Below are 24,668 nucleotides of genomic sequence, written 5' to 3' on the forward strand. Positions count from 1 at the left end.
ATACAATAAGAATGGTGAAATATATTTTCATTTCTTGGTTCTTGTGGCCATATGCTGAACATTTTTGAATGCGTTTTTGTGTGTCACAATGTTTCATAAACACATTAGCAGTAAGCCCTATTTATTTATACTTCAGTTAAAATGTAAAATGATTACATCAGTCTGGACTGATATTTGACAGAGGACTGTGCTGAAAGCATGTACACAGCTTTAATAATGAGTGAATTCAGCTACATTAAGATTCACTCTGTACATAAAGGCATTCAAAAGCTTTAACCCTATAAAATCTTTAAATGCTTTGAAGCCACTTCACATTAGCCTAGAATCACCATGCTAAATGCCAAAGCTAAATATGAGCTAGCTGTGATTAGCTAGCCTCCAACAACAAGCTAGTTGTTGTTCTATGAATGCTATAGCGTTTTGTATGTAGAGTGTACAAACAGTGTGTGTAGAATTAATTTCTGCATGCAAAATGGTACACCTTCAATTGATTATAAGTGGTGTATATAAACTGTTTATAATTGATTATAAGTGGTGTATATAAACTGTTATAAACTGGACATATACTGTACCTGTAAAGGCTCACTATTTCTCTCTGTCACAGTTGTCATACACAGTTCATTTCACTTACAAAGCAACCTTCACGTGACAGTTTTCCCTCAGAATAATTTAGATTCAATTAGTAGATGACTTCAAACGTTATCAGCTGTCTAAAATCATTATGCCAAATAGGCAGTGATTAAAAGACTGCATTTCTAATACATTTCACAGTGCGCTGATGGGATTGTCTAAATTCTTACCTGCTGAACAGAATCTCTCACTGTTTTTGTTTGTTGTGCTTCACCATGTCATATATTCTGATTTAGCTAATATAAGTTCAAATGATTGTTTAAATAAAGAACAGGATTTAGAGTACATAAAGCTGGTTGGTCACTTTTATATAGCTTCCCCCTTTTTTTATATATATTTAATCAACCAAAATATGAATAGAACTGAGCTATAACAAAGGGAATCTATATTCTTAGCATCATGCTAACTGCAAGCACATCACATGCTATTGTTAAACAGTGTTCTTACATCTTACATTTATTCTCTCATTCTCTCTTTGTTTGGTTGGATATAACCTTCCCTCTCCTCACTCAGTGTGATGCTACAGCTAACCCAGACGCAACCAAATGGAAATCTTCCGAAGCAAAGCCACCACAAAGATGCACATGTATTTCAATAATGTAGCATTTTGAGCCATTGATCAACATTGTGGATAATTTTCCTTTATCTGATATATTCCCCCAAAATATATGACAGAATTTAAGACTGTATGCAAAAAGCTAATGGACTCCTACAGCTTATGATTGAATATAAATGTACTATTTAGATGCCTATAATTATAGTCATCTACAATAATGTTGGCTGAATCATTCTGTCTTGTGTCCTCTCAAATAGCCGATGTGTGGTGAGCGTACAGGTGCACAGTGACTGCCATCACACCATCCAGGTGGATGTGGCACATTGGTTGAGGTTGAGGCAACTCTATAAAAAGTGATTTCGGTGTCTGGAATAGCACAGTGTCTGTGTAACTATTTTCATACCTACCATGTACACTAATGGAATATATTTGGGAAAACTGCAAATTGGATTTTGTGCTGAGGCAAATATATATTTACTGAACACCTGCTGCTTTCTAACAGTCTACCTAACACATGATATAACTGCTCTAAAACAGAGAGAGAGAGAGAGAGAGAGAGAGAGAGAGAGAGAGGAGAGGAGAGAAGAGGAGAGTTTTTCTCTGTCAGAAACAGCATGCCCAACACAGGATCAACACCATAAGGTCATTGCCCAAGGCCCAGGACCAGTGTCTTGCTGATCTGTGGCTTTTAATTAGCCAAGCACTTGACCCACACCTTTGGATTGTACAGTGTGTGCGTGTGAAAGAGAGAGAGAGAGAGAGAGAGAGAGAGAGAGAGAGAGAGAGAGAATTTACACAGCAAGCTGCTTGTAGCTGATGAAATAACGGTTGCAAAAGCCTGTCTGAATTAAAAGGCCTATCACACATAGCCATAAGCATCTCCTGGAGAATTAATGTTTTATGAGGACAGTAGAAAAGGGTGGAGGGATTACATGAAAATGTACCAATGTCTTGAGACTTTAAATTTAAGGCTGTTTACATATTGCTGTAGCATTTTGCCACTGTAACAGCATAGACAATTATTTTTTGTATTAATATTCTTTTCCCCTTTTGGAAAATGGTAAGCAAAGACACAACCAGTGTGATCCTGCTAGGTGACCACCTAAGCCAGCACCAGATCAGCATTTATCATTTTAGGTCATCATGGGATTTCAGTAGGGTTGTGATGTTGTTCAAATCCCGCTCCGGGTGGGTTTCCTCTGGGTGACTTTCTGTGAGGGGTGTGGTGTGTTCTCCCAGTGTCTGCGTGGGTTTCCTCCGGGTGACTGTCTATGAGGGGTGTGGTGTGTTCTCCCTGTGTCTGCGTGGGTTTCCTCCGGGTGATCCGATTTCCTCCCACGGTTCAAAAACACATGTTGGTAGGTGGATTGGAGACTCAAAAGTGTCCGTAGGTGTGAATGTGTGAGTGAATGTGTGAACTCCAAGAACTGCAAAGGCTCCGGACCCACAACCGTGAACTGGATAAATGGTTACAGACAATGAATGAATGAAAGAAGACCTTAATTTTAAAGTAATTAAAATGGAAATGAAAATAATTATATTTACTGATTTTTGAGTGTGCTTTTAACATATCTATCTGCAGGGCAAACTATAAACTAGCGTCCAGACATAAATTTTCATAGGATTCTTCCAAATCCACCAGCCAAACAGGGAGCCACAAGATGGCCGCCTTATAAGCTTTCATGCAGTCTTTCTTCGGTGCCATCACGGAGGATCGCATTTCTCCATGCATGCACCAGGGTGAAGAGCGTGTGCTTCATTGCACTTCAGGGACAAGTGGCTGTCACGCTCAACATTCTCAACAGCCTTCTGTGGCCTCCATTCTCTCCATGTGCTGAAAGACATGAAAACTGTCTCTGTGCAGTGGAGAATTTTCCAGAATCCACTGCTTTTAAGAAAAGTAGTTATGCAAAAAATATGTAAAAGCAGTAAAAGCAGATATGAGAAAGGAAAGATAAGGAATATATACAATATCTTAGAAATAAAAGAAAAGACAAAAACTGCAAAAATAAAACCTTGTGTCTTGCTGTTGCTGCAGTGGTGAGCTGAGGTTCATTCACATTTAAACGAAAAGGCGCTGAAACCCAGGGTTCTGAACAGGGCAGTTTAGACAGGCTAAGAATGGTGCTGTGGTGTGTGTGGTATTTTGACCAAAGACATTTCATCAAGACCACAGAACACAGTGTTCAATTGTAGAAAAGGGGATAATAGGACAACTTTAATGTACTGTTAATTTATCATTATTATCCTACAATAGTGAAACAGTGGCTTCAATATGTTAGTGTCCAGGGACTAAGACCACTACTGCTCACTGTCCACCGGTTCGTCCTGCTTGGAGTGTCCAAATATTATATTAGACTAAATGGTTAAAAACAAAAATTCAGAATAAATCCAAAGCAAAGAAGTTAGAAGATAACATTCAGTAACATGCTCTTATTTATTTCTGGAACTGTGTTAATCCTGCCCTCTGTCTCTCTTCCTTTCTCTGGCTTCTGTGCTGGTAATGAGGAGCTGTGTGTGTGTGTGTGTGTGTGTGTGTGTGTGTGTGTGTGTGTGTGTCTGTCCTGGGGTGACCGGCTGTAGATTGTGACATCTGGAGCATATTAAAGAGAACCATGGTCTCTCTCTCTCTCTCTCTCTCTCTCTCTCTCTCTCTCTCTCTCTCATATGCTCTCTCCAGCACATGAATACAGAAATAGAGTAATCAAACACAACCCTCACAGAAGCTCATTTTGTAGTGTTTAGGCCATTTGGCAAGAGAAGTGCTGCAGTTTGTGCAATATACAACTTTACTGTATGTCCAACTGTCTGTACCATGAGTGACACAATGCTGACACAGCCATGCAGTTGTATAAAACATAATCACCACATGTGGGCCTAAGGTCACCATACACATTGCCAAGTTTTAACTAGAAAGACGAAGATTATAAACACTGTGTGGCAGCGTAACTTTATTTTCTGAAGTGGTATAGCCCCATCAAAAACATTTGAGATGAGTGTTCGTGACCTAAAACTAATAACCCAAAACCTGACCACACTAATAGTGCTTTTCCACTGGATGGTACCTACTCACTCGCCAAACACAGGCAAACAAACACACACAAACGGAGCATGTTCCTGTCTAATTTCCTGTTATTCAATCATGGGTTGTGCTGAAGAACCTACTATTCTTTGGTTCCAACTGGGAACTCATTTTTCTGGTTCACGAACCAGTTTATGTCGGTGGAAACACACAGAACGGTTCCAAATTTAGTTCACGAACTGGAATGTGAAATACGGCTAACAACAGGCAGTGTAGTAGTGCCACATTAAGTTCTCTCTGTGAAATATAGCTGAACTAACAGTAAACATTAGGAGTCAGTCAGTCAGTAAGCAAAAATGCCTCAGGCTGATCTGTCTCTACTGATCTGTCTGAACTCATGCACTGAGCTGGGTTCAGTCTCAAAAAATCCAAAAACCACACAATTAATAAATGATGACCTATACGGGACGCATTTTGTTCCGTAACTTTGAGGTAACACTGTTATGCCGATGGTTTGAGACAGAAACACGCAGCTCTCTCTCAGCTGATGCGAGGGGAAGATTCTCTACAGCTTCTAAACAGAGAACACCCTTTTCACTGGGCGTCATCTTTATTTAGCCAGTCAGTTATCTGTCCATCATTCAGGGCTGCAACCAATTGAGTCACAGTGCTCAGGTCAGTGCTGTAACACTGGGAGCTAAAGCTCTGCTTTCAGATAAAACTAATGTTAGTAGTGTCCTGTAGAAACTACATTTCATTCTCCCTCAACACATCATAGATACATTTTTTAATCAAAGTAATTCTTTATACGTAAAATCACATTAGATAAAATCATATAGATTAACAATAACATTAACAAATTATTATTAGAGTGTAAGATAAATATGAGTCCCAAATAAGCAATTCATTTTGACTGGACATAAGTTAATGTAATGAGAACGAGACGGTCTTTTAGACTCTTAGACTTAAATTGAAAAAAAAAAAAAAACAACGGTTTCTGGAGTTTTCTAGACTCCTGTAGCCGGAGCCGTTGGAATCGACTCCTGAACCCCACCACATTTTAACTTAAATATTCTATAAACAAACATCTCTGTTTTATGAAAGAGAGCCCCACTGTAATATAAATAATATTTCAGTTAGAATTACTCGGCTGTAAACATGGTTAACCTACATTTTATAGATGGTATATAATGAGTCGAAGTCCTGGCACTCGCAAACTGAGAGTGAGTCGACTCTTAGCGATTCGACTCTCCGAAATGTTGACCTAGAGTCGACTGGTACCTTAAACTACCGTGTTTCCCCGAAAGTAAGACAGTGTCTTACATTCTTTTTACCCCCGAAAGTCCCACTATGTCTTATTTTCGGGGTATGTCTTATATTGGTAAAAAATGTCGATTTTTGTTTTAACCATAAAATTAACATTTATTAACAACCTGAACAGTATGGTATTCACCATAAAACAGTTTTATAAAAGCAAGTGCCAAGAATGTCTTGTTACAACCGTATCATGACGGTATTTCCATGTATAACATGTAAAACAATGAAAAACGGTAAGAACGAACAGTTTGAATATGTTATACTGGAAGATAAAACAGATTTATTCCATGACAACCATGGCTGCGTGTTGGACCACGGACAACATTACTGCTGCTCCCGCGGCCGCCACATCCCTCCGCTCATTCGGCTCCAGATCCGTCCGCATTCCGCAGTTAATGCAGCAAAAGGTACCGGTACTATGGCTTATATTTTTCCAACGTACAGTTTACTATGTCTTACTTTCGGGGTACGTCTTACATTAGCCGACCCCCCTAAAACCCACACTGCGTCTTACTATCGGGGGTGTCTTACTATCGGGGAAACACGGTAGTACCGTCATTTGGAGCCTAGAACAATTGTTCTTAATTTTGTCAGTTATTTTGAAAAATTTTATTAATAATAAGACTTTTTAGTATATTATTTTGAATGTCAACTTAAGCTTATGTGTTTTGTACTAACTTAACCCTCTGCTGACTGCTTTTAAGTCTATCCAGCTATCCTAGCTATGCTATGCTAGCTAGCACTGAGGTAAATTTGCATTTGCTGTAATTGAGATTATAGTTTTATTAATGTTTCTTGCATTATTATTTTTTTTATGTGGAACTGAAAGCCATTTAGAGTTGTTAGTTATATGTGAATTCAGTAAGCTAAATTGCATTGTTAACGTTTATTTTTCAACTTGAACGTAGGCCATGGACGTAGGCTAGATTTTTCTAAGGACAGATACTAAATGTTTTATTTTTTTTCTTACATAAAGGGTATTTATAGGGAGCTTGTTCCTCTTTGCTTAGCACTGGGCACTATAAACAACATGTAAATATTATAAAAATAATTTTGTCTCATTTTTAAAACTTTTTACATTTTTATTTTTACTTTTTCTCTTGGCCAAATGTTCCCTTGGCTTGGCGCACATGTTTATATCTGTCTCTAGCACTTCATCACATAAAGGAATTAGTGTAAAGCATGCCTCTAGTCACCATAACAGCACTGTTAACCTTGTAACCCTGTCTGACGCAGTATGGCCTAATCAAGCATGAATTGAAGCAAAGTGGGTTAACACTTAACACTTCAGAAAGGCAAGAGAAATGGCGCATACACACACTTTGTAGAGGATAGAAAACATTAGCCTTTCATAAGAACGCCCGCACTTGAGAGAGAATGAGAGCAAGTCTGAGCACTCGAGTGAACACGGTGCTGACACCAAGAGAGACAGAGTAGTGCTAATGTAGGACATCCATTCATACCATCAGCACCAAGCAGAGAGAGAGAGAGACACTGATACAGGCAGGTAGAGACAGAGCGCTGTAACAATGATATATAGACAAGAAAAAGCATCTTAAATACAGGTACAGGCAGTGGGGTGTAAGTATAAGTGGGTGTTGAATGACATTCAGAAAGTAATCAAATATAGCAGCTAATTTTATAGCAAACAAGTAACTTGTAGTTTAAACTAAACTGCCAGAACTAAGTATCCAACATCAGTACTTGACCTCACAAAGGTTTCTGTGGCTGAATGCCATCACATCACCTCACCGAAATGTTCCAATACACTATAAAGCCTTCCTAGAAAAGTATAGGCTGCAACTACAATTACTACGATAATTACCAAGGTATTTTTAAAGTGAGGGAGGAGAGGAAACGATAGATTCTTTGCAGCAATTCACACTTCTGTTAGCACTAGTTTAATTAAGGCTAGAGGGAGAATAGAGAGTTGCGAATGAAATCCTCTCTTTCTCTCTCATCTGAGTGTCACAGTTTTCTAAACAAACAGTAACTTTCTCTCTCACCCATCAATAATGGAACTCAGTGTAGCTGTGTTTAAGGTTTGACAGTGGCCCTCTGTCACTTTACTGTTTAATAATACACACACAAAGAGGGGGACAGAAAGAGAAGGAGAGAAAGAATAGTCTCTGTGTGTGTGTGCATGCATCAGAACCATACGAAGGACCTGTCAGAGCAGTGCATTACTGTTGCACTTAGGTTGGCTTTTCGCCTACGCAGCGATTTTGGCTTCCATCAGCGAAACTTTGCTCCACGTGCTCGTCCTGAGTGAGGATGGGATAGCGACTGGGCTGACCATTGCCCTACATACATCCTTATACGTTCATGACAGACACCTGAGATTATTCTTATTATTAAACTAACGTATCTTCTCAATAAGCATGGTGCTTGTACAAAATAATATATAATTACAATAAATACAAAAATATAAAGACAGTAAAAGTAAAGGGATATTCATCATTAAAGCAATAGTTTTATTATTTTTTTTAAATCAGGGTTTGCACAAGTGCAAACTTCTTTGGTGTCTGTAGTATGTTTCATTATGGTTCGTATTGTGGCTCATTTTGCTGTAGTAACCTTTGGCATCGGGTTATAACACTTACACAAAATAGGATATTTTTGTTTTACTCCTGGGCACCTCCTACTGTTACAGAGTGTAATTCACTTTTACAGCACTTCCATGAAATCAAGGGGGAGGGAGGGGGTTTTGGTTTCTAGCCCACCTCCAAAAGGTACATAGTACATTGCTGCTTAACCCTCTTAGCTTTATTCTCCCTGTTACACGTCAGTGAAGCATCACAACTATTTTGAAACTGTAATGTTAATATTAAAATACGATCTATTGTTGCTTTATTGCAAATATAGCTATGATGCTCATGTCCAGCCATTCCAAGTGGGGCGGCACGGTGATGCAGCAGGTAGTGTCGCAGTCACACAGCTCCAGGGACCTGGAGGTTGTGGGTTCGATTCCTGCTCTGGGTGACTGTCTGTGAGGAGTGTGGTGTGTTCTCCCTGTGTCTGCGTGGGTTTCCTCCAGGTGACTGTCTGTGTGGTGTGTTCTCCCTGTGTCTGCGTGGGTTTCTTCCAGGTGCGCTCCAGTTTCCTCCCACAGTCCAAAAACACACGTTGGTAGGTGGATTGGCAACTCAAAAAGTGTCCGTAGGTGTGAGTATGTGAGTGTGTGTGTGTTGCCCTGTGAAGGACTGCCTCCAGGGTGTATTCCTGCCTTGCGCCCAATGATTCCAGGTAGGCTCTGGACCCACTGCGACCCTGAACTGGATAAGTGGTTACAGATAATGAATGAATGTTTATGTTTGTTGACTTCTGACAAAGTCTGAATTGATGCAGTTAATCGTGTATCCAACAAAAATTGCTCTCTGAATCTTACACTGTATTAATGGTGGATATTTGGGATTTTGTGGCAATTCAGCTGGTCTGGTGGTTTGTTTAATCTTTGAAGAAAGTGGCCACTCAGGCCAATATCTCTGTACTCTAAGTGGTCAAAATGTGCAATGTTGTTTGTACAGTTTTCAACTCAAATGGCTTTATTGTTTTTAATTAGGATGCTTGAGTTGAAAAACAGAGCTTTGAGTTTTGCTACTATTTGTGGTAGAGGACCGTGAGCCTGTTTGAGCCTGTTTTGCTTTGTGTTTATTCCAGACAATGCTGTATAAAGTTACGCTGGAGAGATTTTATTCATTAGATCATAAGAAATTTCTTTACATGGTTTGGAAATTAATGCAGACCAAAATGACCCCCGGCTTGGATAATGCCTCATTATAAACAGAGTGGTGGAGTTTAATTTTGCTGATTCTGTATTTGAGAACATGTTTCCTGGCTCCTGGCTGCCTCCAGATGGAGGGAACATATTTATGCTGCAAGCTGATAAACCTTCACCGAATCAGGGTCATATTTCTGCCCCACCTCCATCCACAAGTTCACCTAGTGACTGCTAAAGCTCTCCCATTCTCAGTGTTATAATCTACTGTGGCGTATTTTACATTGTTTATATTATGTACATTTACGTATATAAGGTTCTTCATTGTGAAAATGGTGTTCAATTTAGCTAATGCACCTTGAATAATCTTAATCAAAAAGCATAATATGAAACGGGACTCTTTGGAGCCTATAATCACATTGCTGAATACCAATCGTCAGCTAGTAAGACCCCTCAGCACTGTGGGGCAGTGGAAATGTATTCACTGGCGAGATAAAGCTCCATCCAATATCTTTGTCATAAGTTTAATTAGATTTAAAAAAAATTTAATGTGAAGCACCTCATGGAACTATTTGTAACTCACTCAATCACTCACACACACACTCACTTAATACAAAAGTTTAGGGACTGCTCCACAGAGGGTGCAATTGATCACTTAAAGCCTTAGCACTAGCTCTATGAAAGTGTCAAACAAATAAATACAGTGGAATTTGAGTTCCTAATTTGTGTTTATTGATAGTCAGAAAACATGTTATTTCTTACTAATTCAAGGAATAAGGTTTAAAAGACCGTTGGTCATCCCCCCCCCCCCCCCAACGGTGTTCGGAAACTGTAATAGGCGTTTTGCCTGTGACGTAGATGGTGGACAACAACTCTAGAAGTCGCACTTAATTTAATGCAAGATTAAAACAATGTTGTTTTTGGCTGCAATAATTCAATGTACAGTGGGACATCTGTGCACAAATGGCCCAAAGATCCTAAAATATCCAGAAAATGGACTAAATTTGTCAGCTTTAAACGGGCACTTTGGAAAGGACCATCCCCTCACTCCGTTATCTGTAGCTCATTTCACTGGCGCTTTTCCAACAATATGGGCATGTAAGGACACCAACGAAAGGTGTTCAAGAGCCTCTGTAACATGGAGGTAAACAGGGTAAGGACACACACTCTGCTTGTTTTAGTTGGTGTTAGTTAACGTTAGCTTGACTTGCTAAACTCCGTGGCTCAGATTATACTCGGCTACGTAGCTGCATTACGGAGGTTTATAGTGTCAGTTTATAGTGTTTAGCTTATTGCTAGGCTATTGTCATGAATAATGTTGGTTATTTAGCTAGATACTGTCATAACAGTCAGTCATAACGGTGTTTTACTGCGGCGTTGTTCAGCTGTTGTTCACCAGTGACGTCACGGTCGCGTTCAAGAATTTCCGTAGCGAGCTCTGGTTTTTCCGTCAATTTAATAAAATTGTCAGTTTTAAAGCAAATTAAGCTGCTATTTTCATTTTAATTCATACTTATATATGTCAGTAACTAAAATAATGTGAAATATTCATGGAGGTCCATTAAGTGGTGCTTAGCCTTTAACAACAATTGTACTAGATGTATTTGTTTAGTTACAAAATGAATTATTCTGGGTTTTAAAAATCTCTAACTCACTCACTCATGTTTAGCAGGCTGATGAATCTCCTCAGACGAGCACCATTAGTGCTCAGATAGCTGTTAATATATTTTGATGTTTTGTAGATGCACTACCTACATTAGCTTAGTAACTTTGAAAAATTAAAGACGCAAATTTCAAACACCAAACCTATCTTGACTTTTTTTTTTTTTTTTGACTTGTCTATATTTAGCCTGAAATGCATAAATTAGAATATGTACCAGTGAGATCATAGTAGCTTTGAACATCCTGAGCTGGCCTTGAAGCACAGTGAAGCAGAACTGGGCTTTGCTTTTTACAGAGAGATTCAACAAAGCTGTTATTTCTTTCCAGGCAATCAGTAGAGGTGTTTTCACTTTTCTGCAAATTATGGAAATGTATTCCTCCCGACTCTATTCAAAGCAAATTATGTTTAGGGCTGGGCCCTGATATATCTTTATAATCCCTCAGTTCTCTTCTTGGAAATTATCTTAAATGAAGATAATCTAATTGCTATAATGGTTAAAGCCAGTAAGTGCAGGTTTTTTGGATTAAGACGAGTTGAGTCTTATTCTGTAACATCGCAGTTCAGAGAAATTGAATTTGGAAATTGGCTTCAAAACACGTTCATAGAACAACACTCAGATATACACCACACACACACACACACAGATATGCAAAGATATTATGTATGCTCATGGATTCTTTGATGTGAAATATAGTTTATTTTAGTCCATAATCATATTTGACTTGATTATATGCACAGAGAGAATAGGTGTATCATTATGCTACAAAGAAATGGGTCAGGAAAATTACATTCTCCTACCAGAGAGATATTTAGGATGTTTTAAGGTTTGTGTCTTTCAAACATCTGTTTTAGTGCTCTTTATTGTCTTATACATTTTTATTTTATTATAGTTTTCTTTGGTTTGATTGTACACTATATGTCCAAAGAATTGGAGACACCTAGGGCGGTGGTTAACATGGTTCAAAACTGCGATATACAATATTACCACCCCAAATTGCTTAATTCATCCTGATTCTAGTGCTACACTCCTAATTGTCATATGGAACCAGCTTGAACTGTTCCTTTTTTAATTATGTTCCAGACTGAACCATGGCTACTCCATGACTCTGCTGGTGGAGGCAGTTGGGCTAGATTATAGGTAGCTAGGTAGATCTCAAATTTCGGATTTGTCTTTTTCACAGCGACATTTCTGGTACGGATTTTGCATATTGTTTTGTCTGAATTGCCAGGCTCTCCCTTTTCATCTGGTTGAAAGTTAAAATGCTCTCAAACTTGAATGCTCGAAGTAGCATTTGGTTTTGTGACTAGGTTTGCTGCCATTGTGTCCATTTTTAAAAAATGAAGACTGGCAGTCAGTCGTTCAGATGCCAATGGTTGGGGAAAATTACGCTCTTAACCTTTATGATTTTTAAAACACACACCAAAGTGTAAAGCAAGAAAGACCATGCAATAACAGGGAAAACATGTATACACTGTGGTGGTGACGGTTCTTGCCATTCCTTGCGGTTGGTTGGTCAATAGTGCTGTATTACTGTATTGAGATTATTGCGACAGCCCTAGAAACGCCATTAAAATGTGGTAACTGTTGTTCAGTTGTGTAAATCGTGTTGTATATTCCACAGAGTGAAATGTGAAATGAAATAAATTACACTTAAGGTTATCATTACCGATGCCAAGTTTCAGCTAAAAATGCCCCCGGTTGTGGAGCAGTCACACCGACACACAGCTCCAGGAACCTGGAGGTTGTGGGTTCAAGTCCTGCTCCGGGTGACTCTCTGTGAGGAGTGTGGTGTGTTCTCCCTATGTCTGCGTGGGTTTCCTCCGGGTGTCTGTCTGTGAGTAGTGTGGTGTGTTCTCTCTGTGTCTGCGTGGGTTTCCTCAGGGTGACTGTCTGTGAGGCGTGTGGTGTGTTCTCTGTGTCTGTGTGGGTTTCCTCCGGGTGACTGTCTGTGAGGAGTGTGGTGTGTTCTCTCTGTGTCTGCGTGGGTTTCCTCAGGGTGACTGTCTGTGAGGAGTGTGGTGTGTTCTCCCTGTGTCTGCGTGGGTTTCCTCCGGGTGTCTGTCTGTGAGGAGTGTGGTGTGTTCTCTCTGTGTCTGCGTGGGTTTCCTCAGGGTGACTGTCTGTGAGGCGTGTGGTGTGTTCTCTGTGTCTGTGTGGGTTTCCTCCGGGTGACTGTCTGTGAGGAGTGTGGTGTGTTCTCCCTGTGTCTGCGTGGGTTTACTCCAAGTGCTCCAGTTTTCTCCCACAGTCCAAAAACACACGTTGGTAGGTGGACTGGCGACTCAAAAGTGTCCCTAAGTGTGAGTGTGTGAGTGTATGTCGCCTTGTGAAGTGTGTGTGTGTGTGTGTTGCCCTGTGAAGGATTGGCGTCCCCTCCAGAGTGTATTCCTGCCTTGCAGACCCACCACGACCCTGAACTGAATAAGCGGTTGCAGATAATGAATGTATGAATGAATGACCATGGAGTGTCCAGACAAAAAAATTACAGACTGTTGCTTCCATGTGCAAACACTTTTTGAGTTTTATTATGCTTTTATATATCATATAATTCCCATACTTTCCAAAATGTTGATTAAACGGCCTGAGCGTCACAGTGTCATACCTGTGTTACAGCTCCAGGTCCAGGCTTTGTGGGTTTGAACCCCACCTCTGGTCACTGTCTGTGAGGAGTGTGGTGTGTTCTTCCCTTGTCTTTGTGAGTTTTCTCTGGGTGCTCCATTTTACTCCCACAGTCCAAAAACACATGTTGGTAGGTGGGTGGGCTATTCTAACATGTCCATTTTTGTGGGTGTATGTGATACAGTGTGATGGACTGGCACCCCATGCAGAGTGTGTTCCAGCCTTGCGAGCTGTGATTCCATGTAGTTTCTGGACCCACCATGACCAAGTGTAGGATAAAACAGTTACAGAATATGAATGAATACAACAGCCTGGAAACTGTTTTTTATTTCTTTGGCAAATGCTTTCTTTTAAAATAAGATTAAATGATTTTGGAAACTGAACTTGTATTTTTCCCCAGTGTAATTTTGGGCTAGAGCAGACATGCTGTTCCTTTTGTTGTGTGATGTATATTTTTGACGTCTGCTTATTTAAATCTTGTAATCTTGTAAATCTTGAAACTGGCAAACACAGTGGTATAAAGCTGTCCTCTTTTAAATGATTTTTAGCTCCAAAACTCCACTAAAGCTCTAAATCGGCTCCTGACATCTCCAACAGCCTTAACTTGCCAGTGTCCAAGACATCAGTTTAGCTTCTGGGGAAGCAGAGGAGGAGAAAAGAACACACACACACGAACACACACACATACACAGTGGAGGAGAGATTTGTGGGATACCCATCTGTATGCATAATCTAAAAAAAAAAAACTGTTTATGAGAGAGAGTGGGGGGTGAGGAAGTGGCTTTAGCATTAAGCCACAGAGTAATAACAGTGTAGGGTCAGTTTAAGGAATAGGCTAGGATTAAAAGCTGTGTGTGTGTGTGTGTGTGTGTGTGTGTGTGTGTGTGTGTGTGTGTGTGTGTGTGTGTGTGTGTGTCCAGCCTGAAAGTGTGTCATTGTGTGTAAGAGTTACAAGTCAAGTAATTAAGTGCACTTTTTAATTCATACCTTAATACATATTTTGAACAAAGTAATTAGTTAATATAATCTTCTGTCTCTCTCTCTCTCTCTCTCTCTCTCTCTCTCTCTCTCTATGTATGTATATATATATATATATACTTTTTTTAATCCATCTTATCTGGTGAAGGAGTCATATTTCTTTGGCAGATATTTATCTACCATTGGAACAATGATTAGTTCTAGATCACAAACGCCACTCCAACTTACGTCTAAGGAACTGCATGGAGCTCCATCACTCCAGAGAATATAGTTCTGCTGCTCCACAGCCCAATGCTCCACATGGTCATGGCCTGCATACCCCACTAGGCAACACTTAACGTGGCTTTGGCTCATGTGTTGTGTCTTATTCTATTGAAGCTGGTGATACAGACCGTGTGTGCACCCTGTCTGCTGACCCAGGGAGCTACTTGAGACACACCCTATGATTGCGTCTTTTAGTAAACTCAGACAACGTTCATTAGAAAGGGAGCATTACGCGTGACACGCCCTTTCTGGCGTACTTCAGAGGAGCAGCTACTTACCTCCTCATGTGGAAAAATATGTGGTGTGAAATAAATATGAAAACATTAATATTTCATTTAGTAAATTCCAGAAATAATTCATTCACAAATAGGGCGACAGGTTCCGTATCCATTTCTCTCTCTCTCTCTCTCTCTCTCTCTCTCTCTCTCTCTTTCTCTTTCTCTCTCTCTCTCTCTCTCTCTCTCTTTCTCTTTCTCTCTCTTTCTGTTTTTCTCTCTTCTGTCTCTCTCTTTCTTATTTACTTCTGTTTCTCTGCCATGCTTCGTCTTTGTGCGTCTGTTTGTCCCTTTTTCCCCCCACTCTCTGTCTTTGTAAAACACAATGCCTTTCTCTCTTCTCACTTTTTCTTTTTCTCTCGGACACACACTTCCTCTTCTCTCACCTCTCTCTATTTGCTTTTTCTTTTTCTCAGTTTCATCTGCTTTTCTGACATGTGTTGTCTTTGTATTTTCTCGTCTCTCTCTCTTTCTCTCTCTCTCTCTCATACCTTCAGTTGAATATCACTTTGTGTGTATGATGTAAACAAGAAGAGCAGCTGTCTTTTTATCTTTGAATATGTCAGTTCTGTTGTCACATGTGTTTTGACGGATAGAGTGAAGTATCTTCAGAATAAAAAAATTCTCTTTGCATAAAGTTGAATCCTACTGGTTTTAGTTTGCACTTGATTTCTCTCTCTTTCTCTCGGTGAGTCATACATCACATGGGTTCTTCTTACAGTGGATGCACTTGAGGGGAAATGGAGCTTTGTACTTAGCTTTTGTTAGTTTGCTGCTCATTGATGTGTCCTAAGTTCTCTACTAAGTACTGTCCAGTCTCGTCCACTTCATCACAATTATAGACTAAATGAGTAATGTATTTTGCTTTTAAATAAACTTCAGACTTAACAGATTGCAGACGAACACATTTACAACATGTCGACAAGAAGTGTTGTAGAGTGAAGTATAAATAGAATGTGCAAATGTTACAAATAGTGTTAATAATTTATCATTTTAATGCAACATTAATGCATTAATAGTGCTGTTTCATTTGCATCTCTCTCTCTCTCTCTCTCTCTCTCTCTCTCTCTCTCTCTCTCTATGTCTCTTTGTGTCTCACAGTGATGCTGCTGGACACTTCAGAGTCCACCACCGAACTTGGCTGGACCACATATCCAGACAACGGGGTGAGTCTCCAAATGAGCAGTGTGTGAATGATGTATAAAACAAAACCGTAACAAAAAACAGTGCTTTATGACCAAAATGTTACACAGAAGCCCTAACAAATAAATGTAAAATCAGCCTTTATACACTAATGTGCCTTCTGATCAAACCAAAAACCCACTCAAATCTGTCCAACTCCATTTCCATTCCATCCCTGATCACGGGGGACTACCATCTGAAGCCTATTCACAAATAAGTAGTGGATGGAAACATGACTCATTTGGCATTTTGTCTGCAGTTATTTCTTCATTGAGAATTTATGACATTTTTGGATGAAAACCCAGCTAACATCACCATAGAAAAATGTATGACAGCTGAATAATTGACTGAATATTGTGCAGTCTATGATATTCATGTATGCTTTTGGGTGTTGTCATGAAAGGCATTTGTAGGGATCTTGCAGCTTTATGAATCTACATGCTGTAAACCCCAGCCATATCATTAATACCACCTCCTTGTTTCTACACTAACTGCCCATTCTGTCAGCTCTACTGACCACACAGGAGCACTTGGTAGTTCTGCAATTACAGACTGCATTCCACTTGTTGTTCTGCATACTTTGTGTGCTCCCTTTCACTCTGTTCTTCAATGGTCAAGGCCCACACACGACCACCACTGAGCCAGAGCAGATAGGATTTGGTTGGTGGACCATTCTCAGTGCTGCAGTGACACTCGTGGTGGTGGATCAGACACAGCAGTGCTGCTGTGGTTTTAAACCTTGCAGTGTTGCTGCTGCATTGAGTCCACCAACTAAAAACATCCACTAACCTAATATAACCTGCTCTGTGGTGGTCCTATGGCAGTCCTGACCATCGGAGAAGAGGGGGCGGAGCAACAGGTGGACTACAGGATGTAGTTGTAGAACTACAAAAAGCACATATATAGTTGGCATGTGTAAACTGTATGTATGGGTGTATATACCGTGTATATATATGTGTATGTCTGTGTACCAAGAATCTGTATTGATGTGGGAACTAAAGAAAAACCTGTACCTTTGTACTTACATTTTGGAGGAGTTATGTTTAGAGTTAGTTAGTGTAGGGTGACCTCTCTCGCCCCTCGCTGCCGTTGTATTTTTAGCTGAACCTATGTGTGCTTTTAGGTCCTTTACACCTTTATTTGCTACACAAAACATGGGAATTACTTTTTTAATTCATCCGAGAACTTACATTTATGTTTCGGCATAGCTGCTCGAGATGAGGGTGGGTACATGAGCTTTGCCTGACGTAAACAAGGACTACTGACGTGCAGACTGACCAATTAAATGTTTACAGAGAAAGGTTATCGACCAATAATGGTAGCTCTACAGTCAGACCGTCCAATCAGAAGATGTTTAGGCTACTTCACTACGCCCCCTTCTCACTCAAGCGAACCAATTGGAGTAGGGGAGGGCGGGACTAGTTTGTGAACAAAACGCTTTTCGAAGTTCTATGTAAACGATAGAAAAACAAAATCCCGGACGTTTGTGAAATTCTGCCCGGACATTTATTTAAGTCTAAAAAAGAGGACATCTGGTCACCCTAGTTCAGGGGTCGGCAACCCGCGGCTCTTTGATCCCTCTGATGCGGCTCAGCTTTTGAAAATAATTACTGAGTATTTAATTAAAATGTATTTTATTTTGGTTCGTTCATTTTCAAAATGTAATTCTATGAAGATTAAGGCGAACTTGTAACATCTAAAATATTTTAATATTTAAAATATTTTTGTCGCTCTTAATACACGTCACAACTTCCAACGTGCGACACCCATCAGTGTGCGGTTTCTTGAACTTTTTGATCGCTGACTGCACTTCGCCAGTAAAATAATGACGGCACGCAGAGAGAGGACAGCATTTTTGTTTGCTGCCAGTGGATAATTTAAGTTCTGTGTTTTTTTTCCATTACTACAAGGACTCAAATAGACATTGAGTATTTCACTTAACCGTCAACACAACAGATTTTTTTTTCTGAGTTAAAAATGTTTTGTTGCTTGCAGAAATGTTATTTCATTTTTCTGCAGTCGTTCATTGATTTCATAAATGTAACCCAGTATAGTTTGTTTATACATAGCACAAAGGCAAAAAGACCCTGTTATGTGCAGTGTTATATCATTTAAAATTTCAAAAGGGTTTTGTGGCTCCCAGTGTTTTCTTTACTGTGTGAAACGGGTCCAAATGGCTCTTTGAGTGGTAAAGGTTGCCGACCCCTGCCCTAGTTAGTGTTAAGGTTAGGGTTAGGACTGTGCTAGTAAATTTGTGTGTGTGTGTGTGTGTGTGTGTGTGAGACTAGAAGGCCGTTCTCATCCCAGTTGACAGTTCACATTGTGGCTGGGATATGCTCAGATAACCTAGGGCTCCCAAAGAGGAGGAATAAAGAGACAGAGAAGGAGGTAGATAGAGGGAGTTCATTGTTAACCCCCCCCCCCCTCTCTCTCTCTCTCTCTCTCTCTCTCTCTCTCTCTCTCTCTCTCTCTCTCTCTCTCTCTCTCTCTCTCTCTCTCTCTCTGATTTGCTGTCTTGTTTGCCCTAAAGCATCTTGGTGACCCTGACCTACAGAAAATTTGGCACCACAGAAGCACAGTACATCTCTTCTTTCTCTCTTTCTCTCTACACCTCTCCCTTTGTCTCTCCGTCTAGACCAGTGCTAATGTTCATAAAATCCCCCTGACATTTTCAAATATGTCTGAGCCTCACAGTATTAGATTAAGATGACATTAATGAAGATAATGTCGCTTGCTGAGTGCTTATCAAAGATGTGTAGCAAACCTGACATGTCTCATTTTAATGGGCTTACGCACAAGGAGACCTTACTACGCATTGTAAACCGTAACAAGAAATCACAGCTCAAGATGAAGCATTTTCACATCAATTTCTTATTTCAGATTTAAATGTTCTTATACAGAATATGAGCAGCTAACCATAGTTAATAACAAATGCAGGGGAAATGTCAGGCTGTGGGCTGTGGAAACCAAAAAAGAAGATGCATTAAGGTGTATTAAGAATCGTTTCGTAATCTGTATCAATATCTAATCAAATCGTGAGATTCCTGCTTCTAATGGATTGATGTATTTTTTACACCACCACTCCTAGCACATCCATCCATCCAGCCCCTCTCTACTTCTCTCGCTTCCCGTTTGCATGTCTGCTGGTCTGTTCCTCTCTGCTTCTTTTCTGATCCTTTCACCTTCTCTCTCTCCCTCTGTCACCTGTCTGTCTGTGTCCCTAAGTCTCTCTCTCTCACTCAGTTCCACCCATCCATTTTCACCCTAACTCACTTTTCAGTGTCCTATAATTTTAATCAGTTATCTATTTCAGTCCCTCTCTTTCTCTTTCTCTCTCTCTCTCTCTCTCTCTCTCTCTCTCTCTCTCTCTCTCTCTCTTTCTGTGTGTGTGTGTATGTGTATGTGTGTGGGAGCCACACATTTGTGAGATTATTTGTGTGTGTGTGTGTGTATTTACGCAGAGATTTGGTTTATTTCTGGTATTTTCAGCTCAGATTACATCACATCAGCAAAGGGCTGGGGTGGACTCATCCCTCCAATCCATTCAGCCTGTCTCTCTCTCTCTCTCTCTCTCTCTCTCTCTCTCTCTCTCTCTCAGGGACAGTGGAGGAATACTGGCAAATTAAGTTTTTCACCTTTAAATTAAGTTGAACTAGTATATGTTGTACATAAATGTACACACGATGTTTATCAAAAATAAATGCTGTTTGTGAACTTTGAGTTTAGTGTAGTAGTCAGATGTTAATCCCTTGAAATCGTGCATGCATCACAAAGAAACCCTCATCTCATTTTTAAACATAAATGTACATCAGTATCTCTAAAAGCTTGTTTTCTTCCTGAAAAAATATGATTTATTCCAAAGTTGTTTATAATTTTTCCAACAAACGTTTAATCCTCTTCTCTACTTTTCTCTTCTCTTCTCTGCTTTTCTCTTCTCTTCTCTTCTCTTCTCTTCTCTTCTCTTCTCTACTTTTCTCTTCTCTTCTCTCTTCTCTTCTCTATTTTTCTCCTCTTATTTTCTCTTTTCTCTACTCTTCTCTACTTCTCTTCTCTATTTTTCTCTCCTCTTCTTTTCTCTTTTCTCCTCTTCTCTTCTCTACTTCTCTCCTCTTCCCTTCTCTACTTTTCTCTTCTCTTCTTCTCTCTTCTCTTCTCCTCTCTACTTTTCTCTCCTCTTCTCTCCTCTTCTCTCCTCTTCTCTACTTTTCTCTACTCTTCTCTTCTCCTCGTCATCAGTGGGATGAAGTCAGTGTGCTGGACGATAAAGGGAGGCTCATCAGGACATTTGAGGTGTGTAATGTAAATCAAAACACCCGAGTGCAGGATAACTGGCTGGCGACACCGTTCCTCTTCCGTCAGGCAGCACCGAGGATCTTCGTAACTCTTCGCTTCTCCGTGCGTGATTGTTCAAGTCTTCGCTCTCCTTCTCCAACCTGCAGAGAGACTCTGACTCTCTACTACAAACAGGCTGATTCCCAGAGAGAGCTGCAGAGAACCTGGGCAGCTGAGGTGAGAACCACACCCCTACAAAATTTACTTATCCGTCATAAAGAATACTTTATATGACACATATTGGAAATTTGATTTAAGGAATTGTTGAAATGCATGAAAGCATTAGAGAGGATGATTAATGATTAGTGCTTGTCCTCCAACTTATCCCTGAGTTCCACTGCTCCACAAACCAGTGCTGGGGCTTACAGCCTGGGCCATGAATAAAGGTAACCTTAGCTGCTCCAGTATGTCCCATTCTGTTGGCAGTGCATTTCTACAGACATTATACAAGCTAAGTGTGCACTTATATATACAGAATTTGTCATCTCCAGGGTGCCTTAGTTGGATATTATTGCGGTGGATTTGAGCCAGTATAAAATGTCTCCCTAGTGCACAGTACAGTGACTACAGACATAAGCACACGGTCATTAGATGCCTGATGAGTTTATTGGTTGTTTCTACTCCACAGTGATTTCTAGCTGTTTTGTAACTGCATCCAAATTTGGCACTTTATATAGCTGCATGTGCACTTGCCTGTGCACTAGTCTACTTTGTTCCACACACCCACACACACTGATACGCACTCTGTCTCACCACAGCCTCTGTCTGTGTGAGGTACTGCCAAGCATAATGGAGTAATCCATGGGAGCTGTTGTGTGGAAAACAATGCTGCATGCTTTTATGACGCCTGTATATTGCATGAACTACAGGTCCCATAAAGTGTTAGTCGGCTTTGAAAAACATTGCAAGTGAAGTAACAGTGGAGCAGTGAACAGAGAAAATGAGTCTCACAGACACTAAAGGTGGGTGAATATTTAGAAATATCTCAATTCTTGGAACTATTTTCAAAAGACTAACTCAGCACAATGATACTTTGTTTTGTAAGGTTTGTGGATGTGTTGCAATGGATAGATTTCACAAGCCAAAATGAATACCATGGTTTTTGGTCAAAATACCACAAGGATCAAATAACACATCAGTGTCCCGTCCCTGTCTAAACAGTCATGTTTATAATGACTGGTTGGAGCACCTGTTCCTTTAAATGGTGATAGTCAAGTTCACCCTAACCTGAGGACACGGGTGTGGGGAGTAAAGAGCAGACGCTTTCATTTTCAAGCATTTTAACTTGGTTAATGTTCCTCTCCATTCTTGTTTTCTCCATTTTTACTCAGTACTCTTATTTTTTATTTCTTGTTTGTTTTTCTCTGTTGAACCTTGTCTTTGCTCTCCCACATAAAGGTCTAAGTCTAAGTCTCTGCACTTGATGTAGGAAGCAGTGCACAGAGCAGGTTATTTTACTCCATGTTTACTGAATTAGGCAGCCCACAAAAAAACTGGCTTGTCTTGTTTGAAGGTTTACAGGTTGGTAGGAGATCCAGATCTGCAAATGCATGTGTAAATGTCCTGAAATGTATTTTTTCAAAATATGTCCCCTTTAAACGAGCAAATTTATGGTTCAAGAGGGGTATCTACAACCTTTTGGTAATATAAGGGCATTTGTAAGTGTTTCAGTGTTACCATAACAACTACAGCCACCTTATTTGAAGACTGACGAACATAAACATGTCATCCAAAGCGCCCTGTAGCCTGTTCTGCTTGGATGGGATTAATTTCCTGCCTGGCCACATGTTAGGCTTTGCCCGCATCATTTTCTTCCGTACGAATATCTTCTATAATACAGAAATAACATGAATCATATCTGTAATATCAAACTTAATATCTGTGCTTACCGACAGAATATTACGCATGATATATAGTAGGCCTCCATTCTGAAGATCTCTATCTTTCAACTTCCTTTAAACCCGAATTGCAGCAAATTGTAACACAATGTTATATATATAAGGGCGGCACGGTGGCGCAGCAGGTAGTGTCGCAGTCACACAGCTCCATTGGCCTGGAGGTTGTGGGTTTGATTCCCGCTCCGGGTGACTGTCTGTGAGGAGTTGGTGTGTTCTCCCCATGTCCGCGTGGGTTTCCTCCGGGTGACTGTCTGTGAGGAGTGTGGTGTGTTCTCCCCGTGTTCGCGTGGGTTTCCTCCGGGTGACTGTCTGTGAGGAGTTGGTGTGTTCTCCCCGTGTCAGCATGGGTTTCCTCCGGGTGACTGTCTGTGAGGAGTGTGGTGTCTTCTCCCTGTGTCTGCGTGGGTTTCCTCCGGTTGCTTTGGTTTCCTCCCACAGTCCAAAAACACACGTTGGTAGGTGGATTGGCGACTCAAAAAGTGTCCGTAGGTCTGAGTGTGTGAGTGAATGTGTGTGTGTGTGTCTGTGTTGCCCTGTGAAGGACTGGCGCTCCCTCCAGGGTGTGTTCCCGCCTTGCGCCCAATGATTACAGGTAGGCTCTGGACCCACCGCGACCCTGAATTGGATAAGGGTTACAGATAATGAATGAATGAATGTTATGTATATAATAATATACTTACAACCCAGCAATGAATGAATGTAGAAACATACCATCTTACAATGACTGAATTCATAGAAAAGCATGAAATGACATGGGTGGCTCTGAATCAGATAAACCTGAACCTGGAGGTGTATAAATCACACCAGTTTTGGACTGTGGAGCACTGATGGTGCTCCATCCAGTCCCTTTAGAATGAGTTAGAGTGCCAGAACTAATCATCCAACATCAGTAGCTGACCTTATTCAAACTCTCCTGGCTACCAATAAATATTCATAGTCATCGTCCCTATAGTCAGGCTCTGAAAGAGTAGAGGAAGTTCCCTATTAATGCCCTTCATTTCAGTAATAGCATGTAGCTGATAGCAATGACATGATTTACCTTTGGACCAAAGTTATGAGACTAATGTAACTAACAAACAATGGAAGATAACAGCTTTTATCTAGCATCTTGTTTTTGGTCAAGACACAGCAACAATATTCAAATCTAGACATATTCTTAATTAGTTGTTAACCTCATTGGGTTCTGACTGTGCACCCCTGCTAAACTTATACCTTCTCAGTATTCTGCAGCATTATACAAGACCATAGCTCAGGCTTAGAGACTATAATTCTTTTTATTGCCATGTGTGAACCTCCTGACCATTATTTGGCAGTGTTTTAACATTTAAGTGCTATTAGCAAAGCACCATCCTGCAACCCGCCCAAAGGCACCCCATGGGATTTGAAGATCCACAGGGTTCACCTCCGAGGTCATTTTTGTTTTAAGCTTTTTAGAGCCACGTTTTTCGAGGCTGACACACGGGGAGTCTCAGCAGTGTGCGTGGTTTAATTTAGCTCTCCTCATGGGGGAGAAAACATGGATTTAAAAATGCAAATGAAAGCACAGCAGTGGGACAGGATCAGGTGAATGTTTTCAGGCCTGGAGAATGCTAGAAATCTCGGCTGCTTGGTGCAGAAGTCAAGCTCGCAGGTTTCTCTTCGTCAGAGACAATTGTCTCCTGCCTATTCCTTTCTATTCAAGCCTACTGCAGAAATATTAATCATGTGTTTATGGCTAAAAAAAAGATTCATTTTTAAACTGTAATTCAAATTTGAAAGGGTGCAATTTTAAAATGAAGAGCTTTAATTAGAGCTTACATTAATAACACAGTTACCTTTACAGCTGTTAAATTAATAACACTGCCTGTGAACTACTTGTAGATAAGTAAGTCCAATCAGAAGAAAGAACACCCATATGCTGCTCCACAACTACTAGAAATGGTTAGCGTTTAGGCCAGATACGAAAGATATGATGGTATAAAACATGGGCCAGAAAAATCACAATGATCTACTAAAGCCCTACTAAGAACATTTTAAAATAAGAAGGGTATTTAACCCTTGCAATCGCACTAACTGAATGCTGAGTGTTTTGAAGCAGGGAGAGATGAGCTCTACTTTTCTGTTGAATTATGCAAAAGGAGACTGCCAAAGAACATGTCTGTAATCACGCAAGGGCATTAGTACACACACTGATGAAAATTTGCATCACCCCATGTGATGTACAACAAAGTTCC

At 40.3% G+C, this 24,668-nt stretch overlaps 1 protein-coding gene across 1 annotated transcript in view; it reads left to right on the top strand.

The window, feature by feature from the left end:
- The first annotated feature begins 5,616 nt into the window (after window positions 1-5,616).
- Window positions 5,617-24,668, top strand: part of ephb6 (eph receptor B6) — a 48,928-nt gene continuing 29,876 nt past the window's right edge. Inside the window, exons 1-3 of the mRNA XM_066682329.1 lie at window positions 5,617-5,932; window positions 16,145-16,209; window positions 20,462-20,734. Coding sequence (XP_066538426.1) covers window positions 5,695-5,932; window positions 16,145-16,209; window positions 20,462-20,734 — 576 coding nt within the window. The 5' untranslated portion in view covers window positions 5,617-5,694. The remainder of the gene's footprint in view (window positions 5,933-16,144; window positions 16,210-20,461; window positions 20,735-24,668) is intronic.

This window comes from Hoplias malabaricus, chromosome 10 (assembly GCF_029633855.1).
Source record: "Hoplias malabaricus isolate fHopMal1 chromosome 10, fHopMal1.hap1, whole genome shotgun sequence".
NCBI lineage: Eukaryota > Metazoa > Chordata > Actinopteri > Characiformes > Erythrinidae > Hoplias > Hoplias malabaricus.